General features: G+C 42.7%; 1 protein-coding gene across 2 annotated transcripts in view; it reads left to right on the top strand.

Moving 5' to 3' along the window:
- The window catches only part of MKNK1 (MAPK interacting serine/threonine kinase 1), a 42,643-nt gene that overhangs the window by 15,929 nt on the left and 10,624 nt on the right, over positions 1-16,090 (top strand). For both annotated transcript variants that reach the window (XM_081914013.1, XM_081914012.1), the window contains exons 3-7: positions 4,973-5,071; positions 6,342-6,439; positions 8,456-8,535; positions 8,812-8,885; positions 12,479-12,583. In XM_081914013.1, coding sequence (XP_081770139.1) covers positions 4,975-5,071; positions 6,342-6,439; positions 8,456-8,535; positions 8,812-8,885; positions 12,479-12,583 — 454 coding nt within the window. In that variant the 5' untranslated portion in view covers positions 4,973-4,974. The remainder of the gene's footprint in view (positions 1-4,972; positions 5,072-6,341; positions 6,440-8,455; positions 8,536-8,811; positions 8,886-12,478; positions 12,584-16,090) is intronic.

The following is a 16,090-nucleotide window of genomic DNA, read 5'->3' as shown; positions in this document are numbered from 1 at the left end:
AGTGGTCAGGGATGATGGGAATTGTAGTTCAAAAACAGCTGGAGGCCCAAGGTTGGGAAACACTGATCTAAACCACAGAGCCTAGGGCTTGCTGATCAGAAGGTTGGCGGCTTGAATCCCCGTGACGGGGTGAGCTTCCATTGTTCAGTCTCAGTTCCTGCCCACCTAGCAGTTCGAAAGCACGTCAAAGTGCAAGTAGATAAATAGGTACCGCTCCGGTGGGAAGGTAAATGGAGTTTCTGTGCGCTGCTCTGGTTCGCCAGAGGCGGCTTAGTCATGCTGGCCACATGACCCAGAAGCTGTCTGTGGACAAAAACCGGCTCCCTCGGTCTATAGAGCAAGATGAGCGTGCAACCCCAGAGTCATCCGCGACTGGACCTAACGGTCAGGGGTACCATTACCTTGACCTTAGTTGAACGTTACCCCAAACAAGTGTTCAAACTGAAAATCCAAATGTCATTGATTATCAATAAATCTAGTTTGAAAACATAAAAAGGCACCTTTTAATGAAACAGATCATAGGACAATCTAGTTCACTTTTGTCTACACTGGCTAGCAGGGGCTCTCCTGGGTTCCTGGCAGATGTCTTTCCCAGCTCCACATGGAGATGACAGGGATTGAGCCTGGGACCTCTTGCAAAGCAGATAAGCTACAGCCCTCCCCTATCTCTGCATTTGTATCACAGAAGTTGTTTAGACTGAGCCAATGTCTCATAATTAATCATTTTACAAAGCTGAACTTTCATCATTTCTCTCGTTTTATTTTTAAATATATATTTGTATGCTTTACAAACAGAAAAATCACCAACACAGTTCCAGTGCAGCCAATGATCTAATATAGAGAATTTCACCTCTTCTTCTTTTTCACATAAATTTGATACATCTAATAGATGGCAGTATTATAAAACAGGCTAACAAATAAGTAACAGTGATCGTCACTCAATTTTATTAGTGTTGAAATTTATAATCCTTAATTATTTAAATTGCTTAACATTCCCTAGCAAAGTTGATGGATTTGATGAGTCCTGCACTATATTATTCCCATATTGAACGAAAAGCCTCAGCTTCTCTATAATTACATTTCTAAATTGTCTGACCTGTGTATCTCTAATTAAGTTTGTCAGCTTTCCCATGCATGTGAAGTCCTAAACCTTTGTTAACCAGACATCTAAAGAGGGACAATTAGTATTTTTTCCAATTTTGGCAAACTGTCATCCTTGCTGCAGTTAACCGATGAACCGTCATTTCCATACCTTCCTTTTGTACAATATATTTAAGATAGCTAAGCAGTATTGCTTACCCCAGGATGCTGTTTATTAATGCCAAGGCTGAGTTTTTGTGCATGTCCACACGATATGTTAGCATGTCTTACAAACAAAAACTTTTCTCAAGGTTAATTAAGAAAGTGATTTGCTGTGAGACGCTCTTGACAATCTTGGGCACTGGAAGATTTCCTCATTAAAAGTAGATGAGTGGGATCGCTTTTAACTGTAACTGTTTTACTAAAGTGGACTTTAAACCAGCCTTCCCCAAGCGGGTGTCTTCCAGGTGTTTTGGACTACAACTCCCATCAGTTCCAGGGAGCCTGGCCAATGGACATGAATGATGGGACTTGTAGGCCCTACATAGGAAAGGCACTATCATGAAGAAAGCTGTTCTAGAGCGTAATGAGTGTTTGTTTTTAAGGTGCCATAGGGCTCTTTATTTTTGCTGCAGCAGACTACACCCTTTATAAAACAGTGAACTGTAGATTGGCTAAGAGGACTTTCAGAGGTCATTTGTATGCACATGCACACATACAAAATGACATTAAAACGAGCAATGTGTGTTTCATTCTTGCAAAGAAAGTATCCTTAGAAAGCCTGAGGTCATGCAAGGATATGTCATGCATTTCTGATTGTATACCTCAGGCTGAATAACCTGCCAAACTAACACCTCTTGTATGCCTGCCTGAACACAAGTTGGAGATATCAACAAGCCCAGTTATTTTCTGGTGTGAAAGAAAACTCTTTAACCTCTGGTGTGTCAGACATGGAAGAACTGATAGAAGTCTGGCTTGAGAAGTTAGCCAGCCAATGGGTAGCATATGCTGGCTGACCCCGTGTAAAATAGACAAAACAAATCAATTATTTGTACTGTTGCGCAGGAAATCTTAAGTTGTTTCTTCCTGGCTTGGATAAGGTCTTAATTTGCTACTGTTGACATAAGGATAAAACAATAACAAAAAAATGAACCATGATATGTTTTCTGTTGAGTTGATGGATGACAATTCATCCATTAACAGTTGAGGGAACTGGGTATGTTTAACCTGGTAAAGAGGAGACTGAGCGGAGATATGATAGCCATCCTTAAATATCTAAAGGGCTGTCACATGAAGGATGGAGCAAGCTTGTTTTTTCTTGGCCTGGAGGCTAGGACCCAAACCAATGGATTCAAGTTGCAAGAAAGGAGGTTCTGGCAAAATGTCAGGAGGAGCTTTCTGACATTAAGAGCCATTCGACAGTGGAACAGACTCCCATGAGAAGTGGTTCCTTGGGAGGCTTCAAAGCCGAGGTTGGATGGTTGTCTGTCATGATCTGGTTGAGATTTCTGCATTGCAGGGGGTTGGATTAGAGGACCCTCAGGATCCCTTGCAACTCTACCATTCTGTGATTCTATTAATTTTATTTACATAGTTTGGTTCATTCCAGGAAAGTACTCTCCCCTTCTGCAAATAGAAACCTTTAGATACTAGCATGGTTTCTACAACATAGTAGCATTGTAAGTACAGATTCAGAGGCTGTTAGTAGGAATAAAAAAAACTGTGTTGTTTTTTTTAAAAAAGGACAATATTGCAGCCCTGTAGAATGGATTTATTTGGAAGTCTTAGCAAAAGCAGTAGAGAAGTCAGACTGACACTGTTGCTTCTAGTCTCTCTCTTCATTTCTGCCCATACATGATGGTGCATTTTCCTTGAGCATTTGTTGTTTGAAAACATACAAATAATTCTTAATTACTCTGTTTTTCTACCAATAAATGAAGATGAAATAGTCTGCTAGTATTTGTGAGGGTGATGGAAGATAATACTTAAATATATATTAGAAATATTATTTATTTGTTATGGTTCATAGGAAATAAAGGGGAAATCTTTGCAGTTCTCTTAAATCTTTGCAGGAACAAATTGCCCCCAAAGTACACTCGGTCAAATATAAGTGTTCATACTAATAACTCCATTGCTGTCACTTGAGGCACAGGTGGCCTTGGTGGCATGGGGTGTCTTCCATCAGCTTACGCTGGTTACCTAACTATGACCCTATCTGGACAGGGATAACTTGGCTGCAGTTATCTATGCTCTGGAACCTCAAGGTTGAATCATTTCAATGCATTTTATATGGGGCTGTTGGAAAACTGTTTGGAGGCTTCAGCTAGTGCAAAATGTGGTTGCCTCACTGTTGACAGGATCAAGACAAACAGATTCTGTACCACCAGTTCTGTTCGAACCACTTACACATTTCTGAACCCAATTCACAGTGATTGGTTCTACTCACAAGAACTCTGGATTCAGCCCAAGGTGTTTAAACCACAAAAGGTCAGGGCACTACAGTAAGGCGTGATATGGCCTAGTATAGTGATTTCTTGTTAGTAGATTTGGCCTGAATTCTGCTGCCTCCTTGCCTTCTCTCCACCCTTATTGTTTTGTTTCAAGTATAACAAAGATGGTTCTACTTTAGTTTTGAAAACTGAAATGGTGAAGAAATAATACTGTTCCTATTAAGAACAGACCAGTAACCTGCGGTATGGAGATCCTGCAACTGGGCACTCTTAAAACAGCATTGGTGGTTCTGCTGAGCCTGCTTGGTACATAAACTACCATATTTTTCGCTCTATAACACACACCTGACCATAACACGCACATAGTTTTTAGAGGAGGAAAACAAGAAAAAAAATAAATGAAACAGTGGATGTATCATTTTTGTGCTTCATGCTGTGGCCACAGACATGTGATTTGACAGTGTGTTTGGGGTAGCCCAATGCAAAAATCCTGAGAATCCATGTGGATCCTGTAGCCATGGACATGCTATGTGATCTGATGGTGAATTTGGGGTGACCCAATGCAAAGATCCTGAGGATCCATGTGGATCCGTGCTTTGTAACCACATTTTTGCACCATTGCAGCCCCAGGCAACAGTGGGTGCGTGATTTTTTTGGTGCAGGCTGTAGCCATGGACATGCTATGTGATCTGATGGTGAATTTGGGGTGACCCAATGCAAAGATCCTGAGGATCCATGTGGATCCATGCTTTGTAACCACGTTTTAAGTGGGGAGGGAAGGAAAAACACAGAAGGGACAAGGAGCACGAGAGGGGTGTGCAGAGAAGCAGCTGGCTAACAATGCAGGAGAGGGGTTTAATGGGAGGGAGGAAAGGAAGGCAAAAGTTTCCCTCCACCCACCCAAGCCAGCCCCCCCCCTCCCATCTGCATGTTTTCCGGCTGCCTGCGAGTCCCTAGAATGCTGGACGCAGCAGCAGCAGCACCGGAGCATGGAGAGGAGGAGGTGGTGGCTGTCGGCTGTGCTCCTAGCCGACAGAACCTGAGCCGGGTGGGCTGGAGCTGATTTTTGCCCCTGCACTCGGGCCAGTCAGCTCCAGGGACCACACATTCGCTCAATAACACACACAGACATTTCCCCTTACTTTTTAGGAGAAAAAATGTGCATGTTATAGATAGAAAAATACGGTAATTGCCATAGTATAAAAAGACAGTGCAGCTTTTCAGAGTAGATTCTCTATAACTACTTCTTAGCTTTTCTTTTCTTTTTATGATTTGGAAAACAGCATTGTTCCTTCGGTGTAACCAAAAATTGTTGGGTTTTAAAGACTCAAACACAGAATGATTTTTTAAAAATCTGAACACTGGAATCTTTAAGAGCACAATGACATATTATCTCCCTCTACATATACATATGTTAACTCTAGCTTTCTTCTGCCATGTAGAGATGGTCATTAGCCAGCCTGTTCCCATATCAGACAATGGGAAAAGAAAAAAGAAAAAAAGAACCAGAGCTACAGACCATGTCCCTGGAAGGTTTGAAGGTCAGTCCCATGTTCTGCTTTCCTTTTGTTTCCTCCTGATCTTTCACAGTAGTTAAGCAGTTGCTTCAGGGTTGCTGTTTGCTTCAGGGCAAAAACTCTGTTGAGCCATTGCATTTCTATAGCCCCTTTTGTGGGGGTGGCATTATGTCTTTGTGGTTTTGTTGTGTGGCTTCCCTCTTAGTGCTTTGCTTTCTTTGAAAGGCAGCAAGGTGTTGAAATTATATGTGATTGTATAGTTTCATTTCATGGGGAGTAGTCTTTCTTCTGCTGTCATAGGATTATTTCAAAACAATTTTTAGAGAAGGAAAAGTTATCACTTGAGCCTGCAGTCCTATGAACATGTGTATGAGGGTATGCTCCCTTGAGTTCTTCAGGGCTTATGTCTGTATAAATGTGCATTGGATTAGGTTGCACTGAGCATGTTGAATTCATTGAGGCTTAATGGGCACTCTAGATCAGGGTCAGCAACCTTTTTCAGCCGTGGGCCCGTCCACCGTCCCTCAAACCTTGTTGGGGGCTAGACTATATTTTGAAGAAAAAAATGAACGAATTCCTATGCCCCACAAATACCCCAGAGATGCATTTTAAATAAAAGAACACATTCTACTAATGTAGAAACACCAGGGAGGCCCCACAAATAACCCAGAGATGCATTTTAAATAAAAGGACACATTCTACTCATGTAAAAACATGCTGATTCCTGGACTGTCCGTGGGCTGGATTGAAAAGGCGATTGGTCCGCATCCGGCCCACGGGCCTTAGTTTGCCTATCCCTGCTCTAGACTGTGACCCATCTGTTAAACACCTTCATTTACTGAGTTATTTCCTTGGTGCAGGATGTTCTCATTGTAGTTACTTTAAGATGTTATCACAAAACTACTCTAATGATTCAGATTTCCTCTGGAGAAACCCTGCTCCCCATTTCAAAGCAATCTTGAAATATCTTGGCTTATATTAGTTAAGTTATCTTATCTCTATTTCATATTTTATTCTGTTTGTTTTATAAGACGGAAAACATAGGATCACAGCCTTCCTGGGCATAGTTTAATATTTTTATGGTAAGAAGGTCTCAACTTCACTCCTTTGCTTTTGTCTAACTGAGAGCAGATGGATCATAAAACTAAAGCTGCTGTTTCAACTCAGTTAATTACCAAGGGAGCACCTGTTCTTGTTTTATTTTCAGGGGTAGTGATTAGCTCAGTTGTTTATACGTGCAGTTCATAAAAATGTTTTCTAATAATGATTTCTGTATACTGGAATTCTTTGGCAGATCTGTACAAACTCACCGCAGAGTTACTTGGTGCAGGATCATATGCCAAGGTTCAGGGAGCAGTTAGCTTGCAGAATGGGAAAGAATATGCAGTTAAGGTAAGTAAAGTACTCCAGTATTATTTTCATTCATTAAAGCTGCCTAAAAATGTTCTTCACAGATGCTGCTGTACTAATGTATTCTGTCATAAATCATTGATATTGCTAACATCATGGAATTTAGATTCAGGTAGGTAGCCGTGTTGGTCTGACACAGTAGAAATAAAAAATAAATAAATTGTCCAGTAGCACTTTATAGACCAGCTAAGTTTGTTCTGGTATAAGCTTTCGTGTGCATGCACACTTCTTCACTGAATTTAGTTTTTAGATTTCTGATTCTTTAAACCGTGGCATGTGGGATTTTGAATGAGCCCTGTGCTTGTGCAATACACCTTCCTAAGCCTACTTTGCTTAGTTTAATGAGTATTGTCCTAGCTTGGAAATAATAATAATAATAAATTATTATTATTATTATTATTATTATTATTATTATTATTATTATTTATACCCTGCCCATCTGGTCAGCTTCCAACAAAATATTAAGATACAGAAATGCATCAAACATTAAAAGCTTCCCTAAACAGGTCTGCCTTCAGATGTCTTCTAAAAGTCTGGTGGGAGGGCGTTCCACAGGGTGGGTGCCACTACCGAGAAGGCCCTCTGCCTGGTTCCCTGTAACTTGGCTTCTCGCAGGGAGGGAACCGCCAGAAGGCCCTCAGCAGTGGACCTCAGCGTCCGGGCAGAACGATGGGGGTGGAGACGCTCCTTCAGATATACTGGACCGAGGCTGTTTAGGGCTTTAAAGGTCAGCACTTTGAATTGTGCTCGGAAACATACTGGGAAAACTATGGTTTGGTCAAACAAGGAAGATTGTCTTTTAGCTGAATGTGTGAGGAGGGAGCAAGCAAGAACAAAACTCTTCCCCTCTTGTTAGACCATGGTTTTGAGGATTGGAATTGTCTGATTCATCCCAGTAAATTATTAACAGATGGAAGCGGCTTCAGAGAGGCATATTTTCCATTGTGAAAATACATTTATTTTGACCAATCAAATAGGCTGTGCTAGTTTTCCAAACGATACAGAAGCCTGCTCACCAAGGACAAAACTGAAAGAGGGAAAGCTGGTTGTAGTGTATATGCTCATCCAAAACAATCTACAAATCTTTGAGAAAACAGTGGCCAATTTCCAGTTTAAAATAAAGCTTGCTTTCTATCCTATGTTAACTAAATATTAAATAATCATTCAGAAAGTCTTATCCCAAACATTTGCACTAATACAGGCACATTACTTTTTAAACCTACAGCCATGCATATCACATGAGACTGCAGTGTTTGTGACTGCCATGCCTTATCTCCCATGATATTATCTCCCACTTCCTCTGCTCCTCTTTCTAGGTCGAAATTTGATTTTGAGAGGGTTCTAAATGTCTTCATTTGCTTGTCGGGAAATAAAAATGTTGAAATAGGAACAACTTTATTCAACGTCACTAATTTTATTCTTTAACCTTTGGCCATGACTCAAGAAGGGAGATGGGTTGCATTAGAATTGTCGGTTTTCAGTGAGAGATGGGCAGAGCAATCCTAGTTCCCAGTCAGTGCTACTGGAAGGGTTACAGCCTTTCTCAACCTTGGGTCCCCAGATGTTTTTGGCCTACAACTCCCATCATCCCTGGGTCCTGTGAGTTAGGGATCATGGGAGTTGTAGGCCAAAACATCTGGGGACCCAAGGTTGAGAAAGGCTGGTTTAGGATGAGACAGAGGTGTTTCTTGGCTGTGTTCTACTGCTGTGGATCTTCCCACTGTGCCCAGCAAAAGTGCAGTAGGCTACATGCTACTGGCAGCAGTGTTTCCTGCAGTGGTAGCCATTGTAAGATCTTGAAATGGAAAAAGGGCATTATGGGGGCTCGGTGGATGTGGAACATGCAAAATCTGTATCATGCCAGTAAACACAAAGCAAAGAGTGCCTAATGTTTATATGGACACTTTTTTTTGAAAGGTGACAGATAGTAACAGTAGCTGCTCAGCATGATGTTTCTTGCTTTTTTTTAAAAAAAACTGGCTTTTGTTTTTATAACAGATAATTGAGAAGAACGCTGGGCATAGTCGTAGTCGGGTATTTCGGGAAGTGGAAACATTGTATCAGTGTCAAGGTAACAAGTAAGTAATTGTTACAGCATTTAACAATACAATTACGAGTTTTAAGTCTTTAGTGTAATCATGTATTGGATATGACATTGCTTTGAACCCAAAACAGTGTAGTTCGCTCAGTGAAACTTGGAAATGAGAACAGTTACACTGTTTTTATGTTGATTAGAGCACTCCTCCATGTTTAGCAGAAAACACTACCAAAATATTAAACAATGATACCTTGGATACCCCATAAATATTTATACAGAACAACAAATTTAACACAGATGCCTTTTTTTTTTAAAGGAACATTTTGGAATTAATAGAATTTTTTGAAGATAATGCAAGGTACTACCTTGTCTTTGAAAAACTGCATGGAGGTATGTATGTACATGATTTTTTAAATTTTCTTGTAATAAATTAGCTAGATAAAGATAGAATTGTCCCCCCCCCCCAATGTGGGTGGGCTGTTTTGTGTGGAAAAGGGTTCAGGTTCATTCCCTGGCATTTCCAGCTAAGGCTAGGAAGGACAGCTAACTGAAACCCTGGAAAGCTGCTACTGGTCAGAACTGAGACTTGGGAAATGTGTTTCCTGTGATAATGCATGCTTCTCTTACATCAGGGCTTGCATTTAGTTCAGCTCTAGATAACTGTCCCATCACTGCCGCTTGTGTAATGGGACTTCCTCCTTCTCCCCTTGTGTTCCCCCTAAATATGTTATGCATCCCCCCCAACACTCCAGAGTAGATTTGGGGATGGTGCAGCACATGTGTGGAGTGGGGAGTCCCATGGCACAAGCAGAAATCTTTGTGCCGATGGGATAATTACTTAGCACTGCATTAGAAACAAGCCAAGGCATCTTAAAAGACAGTGGATACTGATGTGTTTGGCACATGCTTGTGTAAAGACAATTTTATTCCATTGGGCATTATCCTGATTTGAGCTCTTGGATGTTCTGATTACTTCTTTGCTTGTAAAAGAGATCTTGTATTTTATTATCTACAATTCTTTCGATTGCCTATATTGAGTGTACCTCAGCACAGAAGCTGGGGTAGAAATTATTTTAAAAATACTTCTTCAGAGGTATCATTGTTAACATTTATTAAAGAAAATGAACTCGCAATATCTGGGTTTGGGAACTGAAGATAATGTTGGTTTATATAAAGTGAATTTGCTGGGTGTTATGTTGAGTAATTTTCTATATATACTGTAGCTGACAGATGAAGAATTGGAGGTTCTCTTTTCTTTTTCTTTCCATTTTTTTCTTTTTCCTTCATCTTTTTCTTCTCTCTCTCTCTTTATGTGTTCTTATCAAGATTAGCTTTTTAGTTTTGATTAAAAGATATCTGATATTCATCTTTGTATTTCCCCCCAAATTTTAATAATCTATTAAAAGAAAAAACCTCTTCAATTATTTTTTGACATGTTGAAGCTAGATAGTATCTACATAGCTTGTGTGTGTGTGTGTGTGTCACATGTGACCTTTGGGGGCAGTTATTTTAAAGGGAGGATGAGCACATAGTCTTAGTATTCATGTTACTGGAAACCTATTAAAAGAACGTGTAAATGGTTTCAGAATTCTAACTGCAATATACATTGACGCAAGCTTCTCAATAGTAGTAGTAGGAATGATGGTGATGATGATGAGTAGTTAGTATTTCCCCCTGTTTAGTCATTGGACAACTTGGATGTAAATCTGGTTTTTAAATAACTATTTTTTCATATTGAAACTTTTAACAGGCATGTAAAGCTTTACCCATCAAATGAGATCATAATAGTCACTTGTATAATTACAAGTTGTTACAGACTTCTCTGTGGATAAATGAATAGACAAGTGTATAGGACAAATCTGAGAACTTGATTCATAAGAACATCTTATTCTGTCACCACCTACAGAGGCTTTGTCTGATTTTCTTAACATGCTGATAATCTATCAATAAAAGCCCATGCTCTGTTCCAGGAAGCTTCAAGTCTGGAATGTTTGTTGGCAGGATCCTGAACTCATTCAGGAAATTGTGCTCACAACTCATAGTGAAAATTTGAATATTATTGTCTAGCACTCTGGGGAGGGAGACATTGCTTTTGAGCACTAGAGCAAGCTGCTGTACTTAGCCATTAAAATAGATTAATGAATGAACCATTGCTTCCCCCTGCAAATAGCTGGAAGTCCATAAAATGTCACTGGTCCTGGTGGTTAGTTCTTGGGTCCTTTGGATGCTTGTTTCACACTGGATGTCTGCAACATCACCTCTGAAAATTATTTTCTGTGCTTACGGATAGCAGTTGGCATTTTGCCAGTTTTCCATTAATGCCGATAGGATGTTAAGTGCACAGAACTAGGTGGGCCTAATGGAGAGGCCCTCAAAAACCCAGACTATTTTATGTTATTTGCCGGTTAGATGTGTGTTTACTTGCAGGGAACAGGCAGGGGGAAAGAACTTGAATGCATGAATTTCAAAACCGCAGGAACAAACATATGAGCTCTTGGCCTTGTGCCTCTCTGAAGTTAGCATGTTGCAAAACTCAGTGAAGTCTATTCTACATTACTATTTAAAAAAATGGATTGCTTTGGCAAATTCTATAACTAGATTTATCACTTTATGGATCGTATCCTCCCTCTACTTCAAGGCCACTTTGGCAGAGATAATCCAAGCCCTTTTTGTGCCAGGCTTGGGGGGCTGTATTGGGGAGAGGATTCCTTCCTCCCAGCCCTGTTGGCCCCTATTGGCCTGTTGCCACCTGGGGAGTGATGCCAGCATCACTGCAGACCCAGAGCTCCCTTTCCACCCACCCACCAAACATGCAAGCAGACAGAAGTGCCACTGGTAACAGACATCAGAAACTGCAAAGTGGGCCTTTCCAAGCAGAGGGCAGGGCTGAGCCAAACCAGAATCCATTGGGTCCTGAGTTGGCTCTCCCGAAATGTGCCAATTGCTGAATGCCACCCCCCACAACTTCACCCTGGCCGCTGTGCACAGCTTTAGGCAAGGTGCAGCCATTTGCTTCAGGTGGCGGATCCAACACCCGCCCCCCACCCCCATGCTGCCAACACAGCCCTGTTACTCTCATCACCGCTACTGTGCCCTTGCCACCATGCTGTGGTGGCAGCGCAGGTGCAGCTGCAGGTGAGGGTACAGTTGTGGTTATGGGGCTGACAGCAGTGGGGGGGGCAGAGAGACAGCAGGGTGGGGAACTAGATCTGTAGCAGGGTGTGGTGTGGAGGGGTGTTCTGTCTACAGTGGCACAATGTCTCGAGCACAAAAGGTTGTGGCCTTTTCACCCCGCAATGCACTTCTTGGAAAAGTTGGGTTTCTTCTTATGGTGCACACGTACCAGGGTGATACACACCTAAAGTCAGATTGGATTTCTTCTTATAAGAAGAGTTTGGTGCATTCTGGCAGCTAGAACAGTTAAACGATAGTAACATGCTCAGGATTTGTCAAGCCTTTGGCTTTGGGAAATGGACAGAGGGGTAGAGACAAAGGGAGTGGGGAATCTGCTTCTTCTGTGCTGTGACAAGGATCATAAAGAACTTCACATCAATCGGTTTTGAGTATGCCCCAAATGCATGGGAGGGCTTTTCCTAAATTCCAGCCAGGCCCTCTCCCAGGGATGATGGGAATTGTGCTCCAGCAACATCTTGAGGGCAACAGGCTCCTTGCCCCTGTAGTATATGCACTTAGATTTGGAATAAGTCCTATTGAATTTAGGATTTGCTTCTGAAAAAATCATGCATAGGTCAAGCCGTGTGTTCTCTATTATAGAGCTGTGGAATTGTTGGCTGCTAAAAGCAAATACTTTACCATAGTTACCTTTGGCCTTGTTCATGTTGAGAGGAGAACCGTGCTATTCAACTTGAATCTTAGCAAGTGTGTTCACACTACATAGTCTGTTGGATGCTTTGAGTCTAGCATAGTTTGCTTTCAAGTCACACTGCATTTTTCAAAGCACCTGCTTGCCTTTTTCTCCACAGGTTCTATCCTGGCCCACATACAAAAGCAAAAACACTTTAATGAGAGAGAAGCCAGCAGGGTGGTGAGAGACATTGCCTGTGCTCTGGATTTCCTCCACACAAAAGGTGAAAATGCGTTTCCTCCATTTTACAGGCTCATTAGCCAGCAGTGTTCAAGCAGGACAAGGTCTGCTAACATAAATACAAGATCAGCATGAAAAGCAGGGCATTTCTGTGATTTACTCCCTTTCTCCCCACATATGGCATGCCAACTAGCGCTGGCCATTGGCTTTGTGCCACAGTGTCTGTGATTAGCAAGAATTGGTTGACACAGTGATTCAGGGTACATGTCATTTGCAAAAGCCTACTGGTATTTGGAGATGATGACTAGTATTCATGCTGCACTTAAAGGTAACTATTGTGTCTGGTAGCCAAATAGGTTTCGGCTTTATGAAGGAAGCTGGTTGTTTGATCAAGCTCTTGAGTTAGGGATAATGAGCAAATTAAGGTTGATAAATACTTCTGCAAGCTAACTGCTTTTTTTGCAGTAGGCTTTTAAAAGTTTAAGGCTCCAGTTCATTACTACAGTTGTTCCTGAGAGCAAGTGTCAAGGGTTTAGTGATAAATGTAAGCTATATACATCTGGTTCTGGAGTGACAGAGGACCTGCCATGTTCATTTGTGGTGGGAACTGCCTGCAGTGCCCCCAAAATCACTTTGCTATCATTTTGCCTGTGTAAAATAAGTGTCAATGAGAGTGTTGCTGCAGGAATCATAAAGCAAATTATACATTTTTCTACAATTTTAAACATGGTTTTCAGATTCCTACATTTTTTTAGGATTGGATCTTACCAGGGTTAAATTTAGTTCCCACTGATTTGAAAGGAAACTTAGGTAGAAGTAACTGTCTGGATTCATCCCTTAGTAATAATAGTTTGGTTTTGCTATACTGATATTATTTGGGTGTGATCTGCATTGGCTTCCAGTATGTTTCCGAGCACAATTCAAAGTGTTGGTGCTGACCTTTAAAGCCCTAAACAGCCTCGGTCCTGTATACCTGAAGAAGCGTCTCCACCCCCATCGTTCAGCCTGGACACTGAGATCCAGCGCCGAGGGCCTTCTGGCGGTTCCCTAACTGTGAGAAGCAAAGCTATAGGCAACCAGACAGATGGCCTTCTCGGTAGTGGCACCCACCCTGTGGAACGCCCTCCCTTCAAATGTGAAGGAATTAAGCAGCTATCTTATCTTTAAAAGACATCTAAAGGCAGCCCTGTTTAGGGAAATTTTTAATATTTAATGCTGTATTGTTTTTAACACTTGATTGAAAGCCGCCCAGAGTGGCTGGGAAAACTCAGCCATATGGGTGGGGTATAAATAATAAATTATTATTATTATGCATTTTTTTCTTGTAAGAAATCTGACATTACGTCACAAATGAGCAGCTGTTAATTTCCAGGCAAGCAGTTTAATTTCAGAGAAACTGGTGTGAGAAACCATTTCCAGCCAGACATTCATGCCAGAAATTTTAATTTTGCTCTTTTAGATCTCCAGAATATTCTTTTTATGCTAAATTAAAAGTTAAAAGCCAAGTAAAAGCTAAAAGAAAGATAGAGGGAGTTTTCTTACTCATAATTTGATTAAAAACTGGTGTAACTACTTTCGTATGTTGTTTTCTGGTACCACCAGAGCAACAGCTTACCAGTGTGCTTTGAAGGTGGCAGAATTCCATTTGAGGGCTTAGAATTGGAAGGGCTTGAATGGCTAGTCTGCTGGAGAAATTGATTTGTGGAAATAGCATTGCTGAGTTGAATAGCTTGACTTGAGATGGAGAAAGTGAAAACAAATATTGAAGCAGAGATGTTTTGTTTAGAGTGGCTAAGGACTGAAGCTTAGAGTCAAACACAAGTTGGGTGGACTTGAGGTGAAAACAGAAGATGAAGCTATTGGTTATAATCTGCACTGAATAATCGTTAGTAATGACTTAATGAGGTGTAACAGGGCTATGAGGACATCCTTTGTTTCTTGAAGTAAATAGAGGGGGGGTGTCTGCCTGCCTACGCAAAATAAATTTGTATTATTAGCTTCTATCTGAAACCACTGAGAGGTCATTGACATTTTGGCAGTAGTGTGTGTGTGTGTGTGCTATCCTCAGAATGTTGATGACATATAGCTCTAGTTCTCCTTTCTATTTGACTCCAGGGGAGCAGTGGAAGTCCTAAATCAGTGCATGATATCTTTAAACGCTCTGGGCTGACCTAAACACCACGGAGGGTTTAACTTGGTGGTGACAACCAGGAAGGAGTCCCAAGGTCATGAGGAATGACTCGGTGACAATGCTGGTCCAGTGTGTGGCAGCTGTGAAAACAGAGAAATTTATGTTAGGGACCATTAGGAAATGGATTGAAAATAAAGCTGCCAGTACAGTGGTGCCCCGCAAGACGAACGCCTCGCAAAACGAAAAACTCACAAGACGAAAGAGTTTTCCATTTTTGAGTCGTTCCGCAAGACGAATTTCCCTATGGGCTTGCTTCGCAAGAAGAAAACCCATAGGGAAATCTCTGGGGACCTCTTTTAAATGCTGGTGGTGGGGAGCAAAGCCTTTCGCCCCCCTCCGGCCTTCAGAAGAGGTCCAGGAAGGCTGGCGGGGGCCGAAAGGCTTTGCTCCCCACCGCCAGCATTTTAAAAGCGGTCCGGGATAGCAGGGAATTGCGCTGTGCTTTCCCGCTATCCCGGGCCGCTTTTAAAATGCTGGCCGTCGGGAGCAAAGACTTTCGCCCACCGCCGGCCTTCAGAAGAGGTCCTGGACCTCTTCTGAAGGCCGGCGGGGGGCAAAAGTCTTTGCTCCCCTCCGCCTGCCTTCCCGGGATAGCGGAGAAGCGCAGCGCGTTTCTCCGCTATCCCGACGGCTTTTGAAGGCAGGCGGGGGGGAGCAAAGACTTTCGCCCACCGCCGGCCTTCAGAAGAGGTCCAGGATGGCGGGGGGCGAAAGTCTTTGCTCCCCCCCGCCTGCCTTCCCGGGCGATCTTAAAATGCTGGTGTGCGGCAGCGAAACCTTCGCTGCCGCCCGCCAGCATTTTAAGATCGCCCCGGGACAGCGGAGAAGTCTCCGCTGTCCCAGGAAGGCAGGCGGGGGGGGGAGCAAAGACTTTCGCCCCCCGCCGGCCTTCAGAAGAGGTCCTGAACCTCTTCTGAAGGCCGGCGGTGGGCGAAAGTCTTTGCTCCCCCCCGCCTGCCTTCAAAAGCCGTCGGGAGAAGTCCGCTGTCCCGGGAAGGCAGGCGGGGGGGAGCAAAGACTTTCGCCCCCCGCCGACTTTCAGAAGAGGTCCTGGACCTCTTCTGAAGGCCGGTGGTGGGCGAAAGTCTTTGCTCCCCCCCGCCTGCCTTCAAAAGCCGTCGGGATAGCGGAGAAATGGCAGAGAAGTCTCCGCTGTCCCGGGGGCTTTTAAAATGCTGGGGGACGGCAGCGAAGGCTTCGCTTTTAAAATGCTGGCGGTTGGTAGCAAAGCCCTCCTGTCCCCGGAGCTTGCAGGGTGGGAGGTGGGGAGAAGGGCTTTTCTTCCCACCGCCAGCCTTCAGAACAGCCTTCTGTGTGGACGCGGAGAAGGCCTTTGACAACATTTCTTGGAAATTTATG

Source organism: Podarcis melisellensis, assembly GCF_964234715.1.
Source record: "Podarcis melisellensis genome assembly, chromosome: 6".
Classification (NCBI taxonomy): domain Eukaryota; kingdom Metazoa; phylum Chordata; class Lepidosauria; order Squamata; family Lacertidae; genus Podarcis; species Podarcis melisellensis.
Note: the sequence above shows the minus strand (reverse complement) of the source record. Positions and strands in the feature narration are given on the sequence as shown.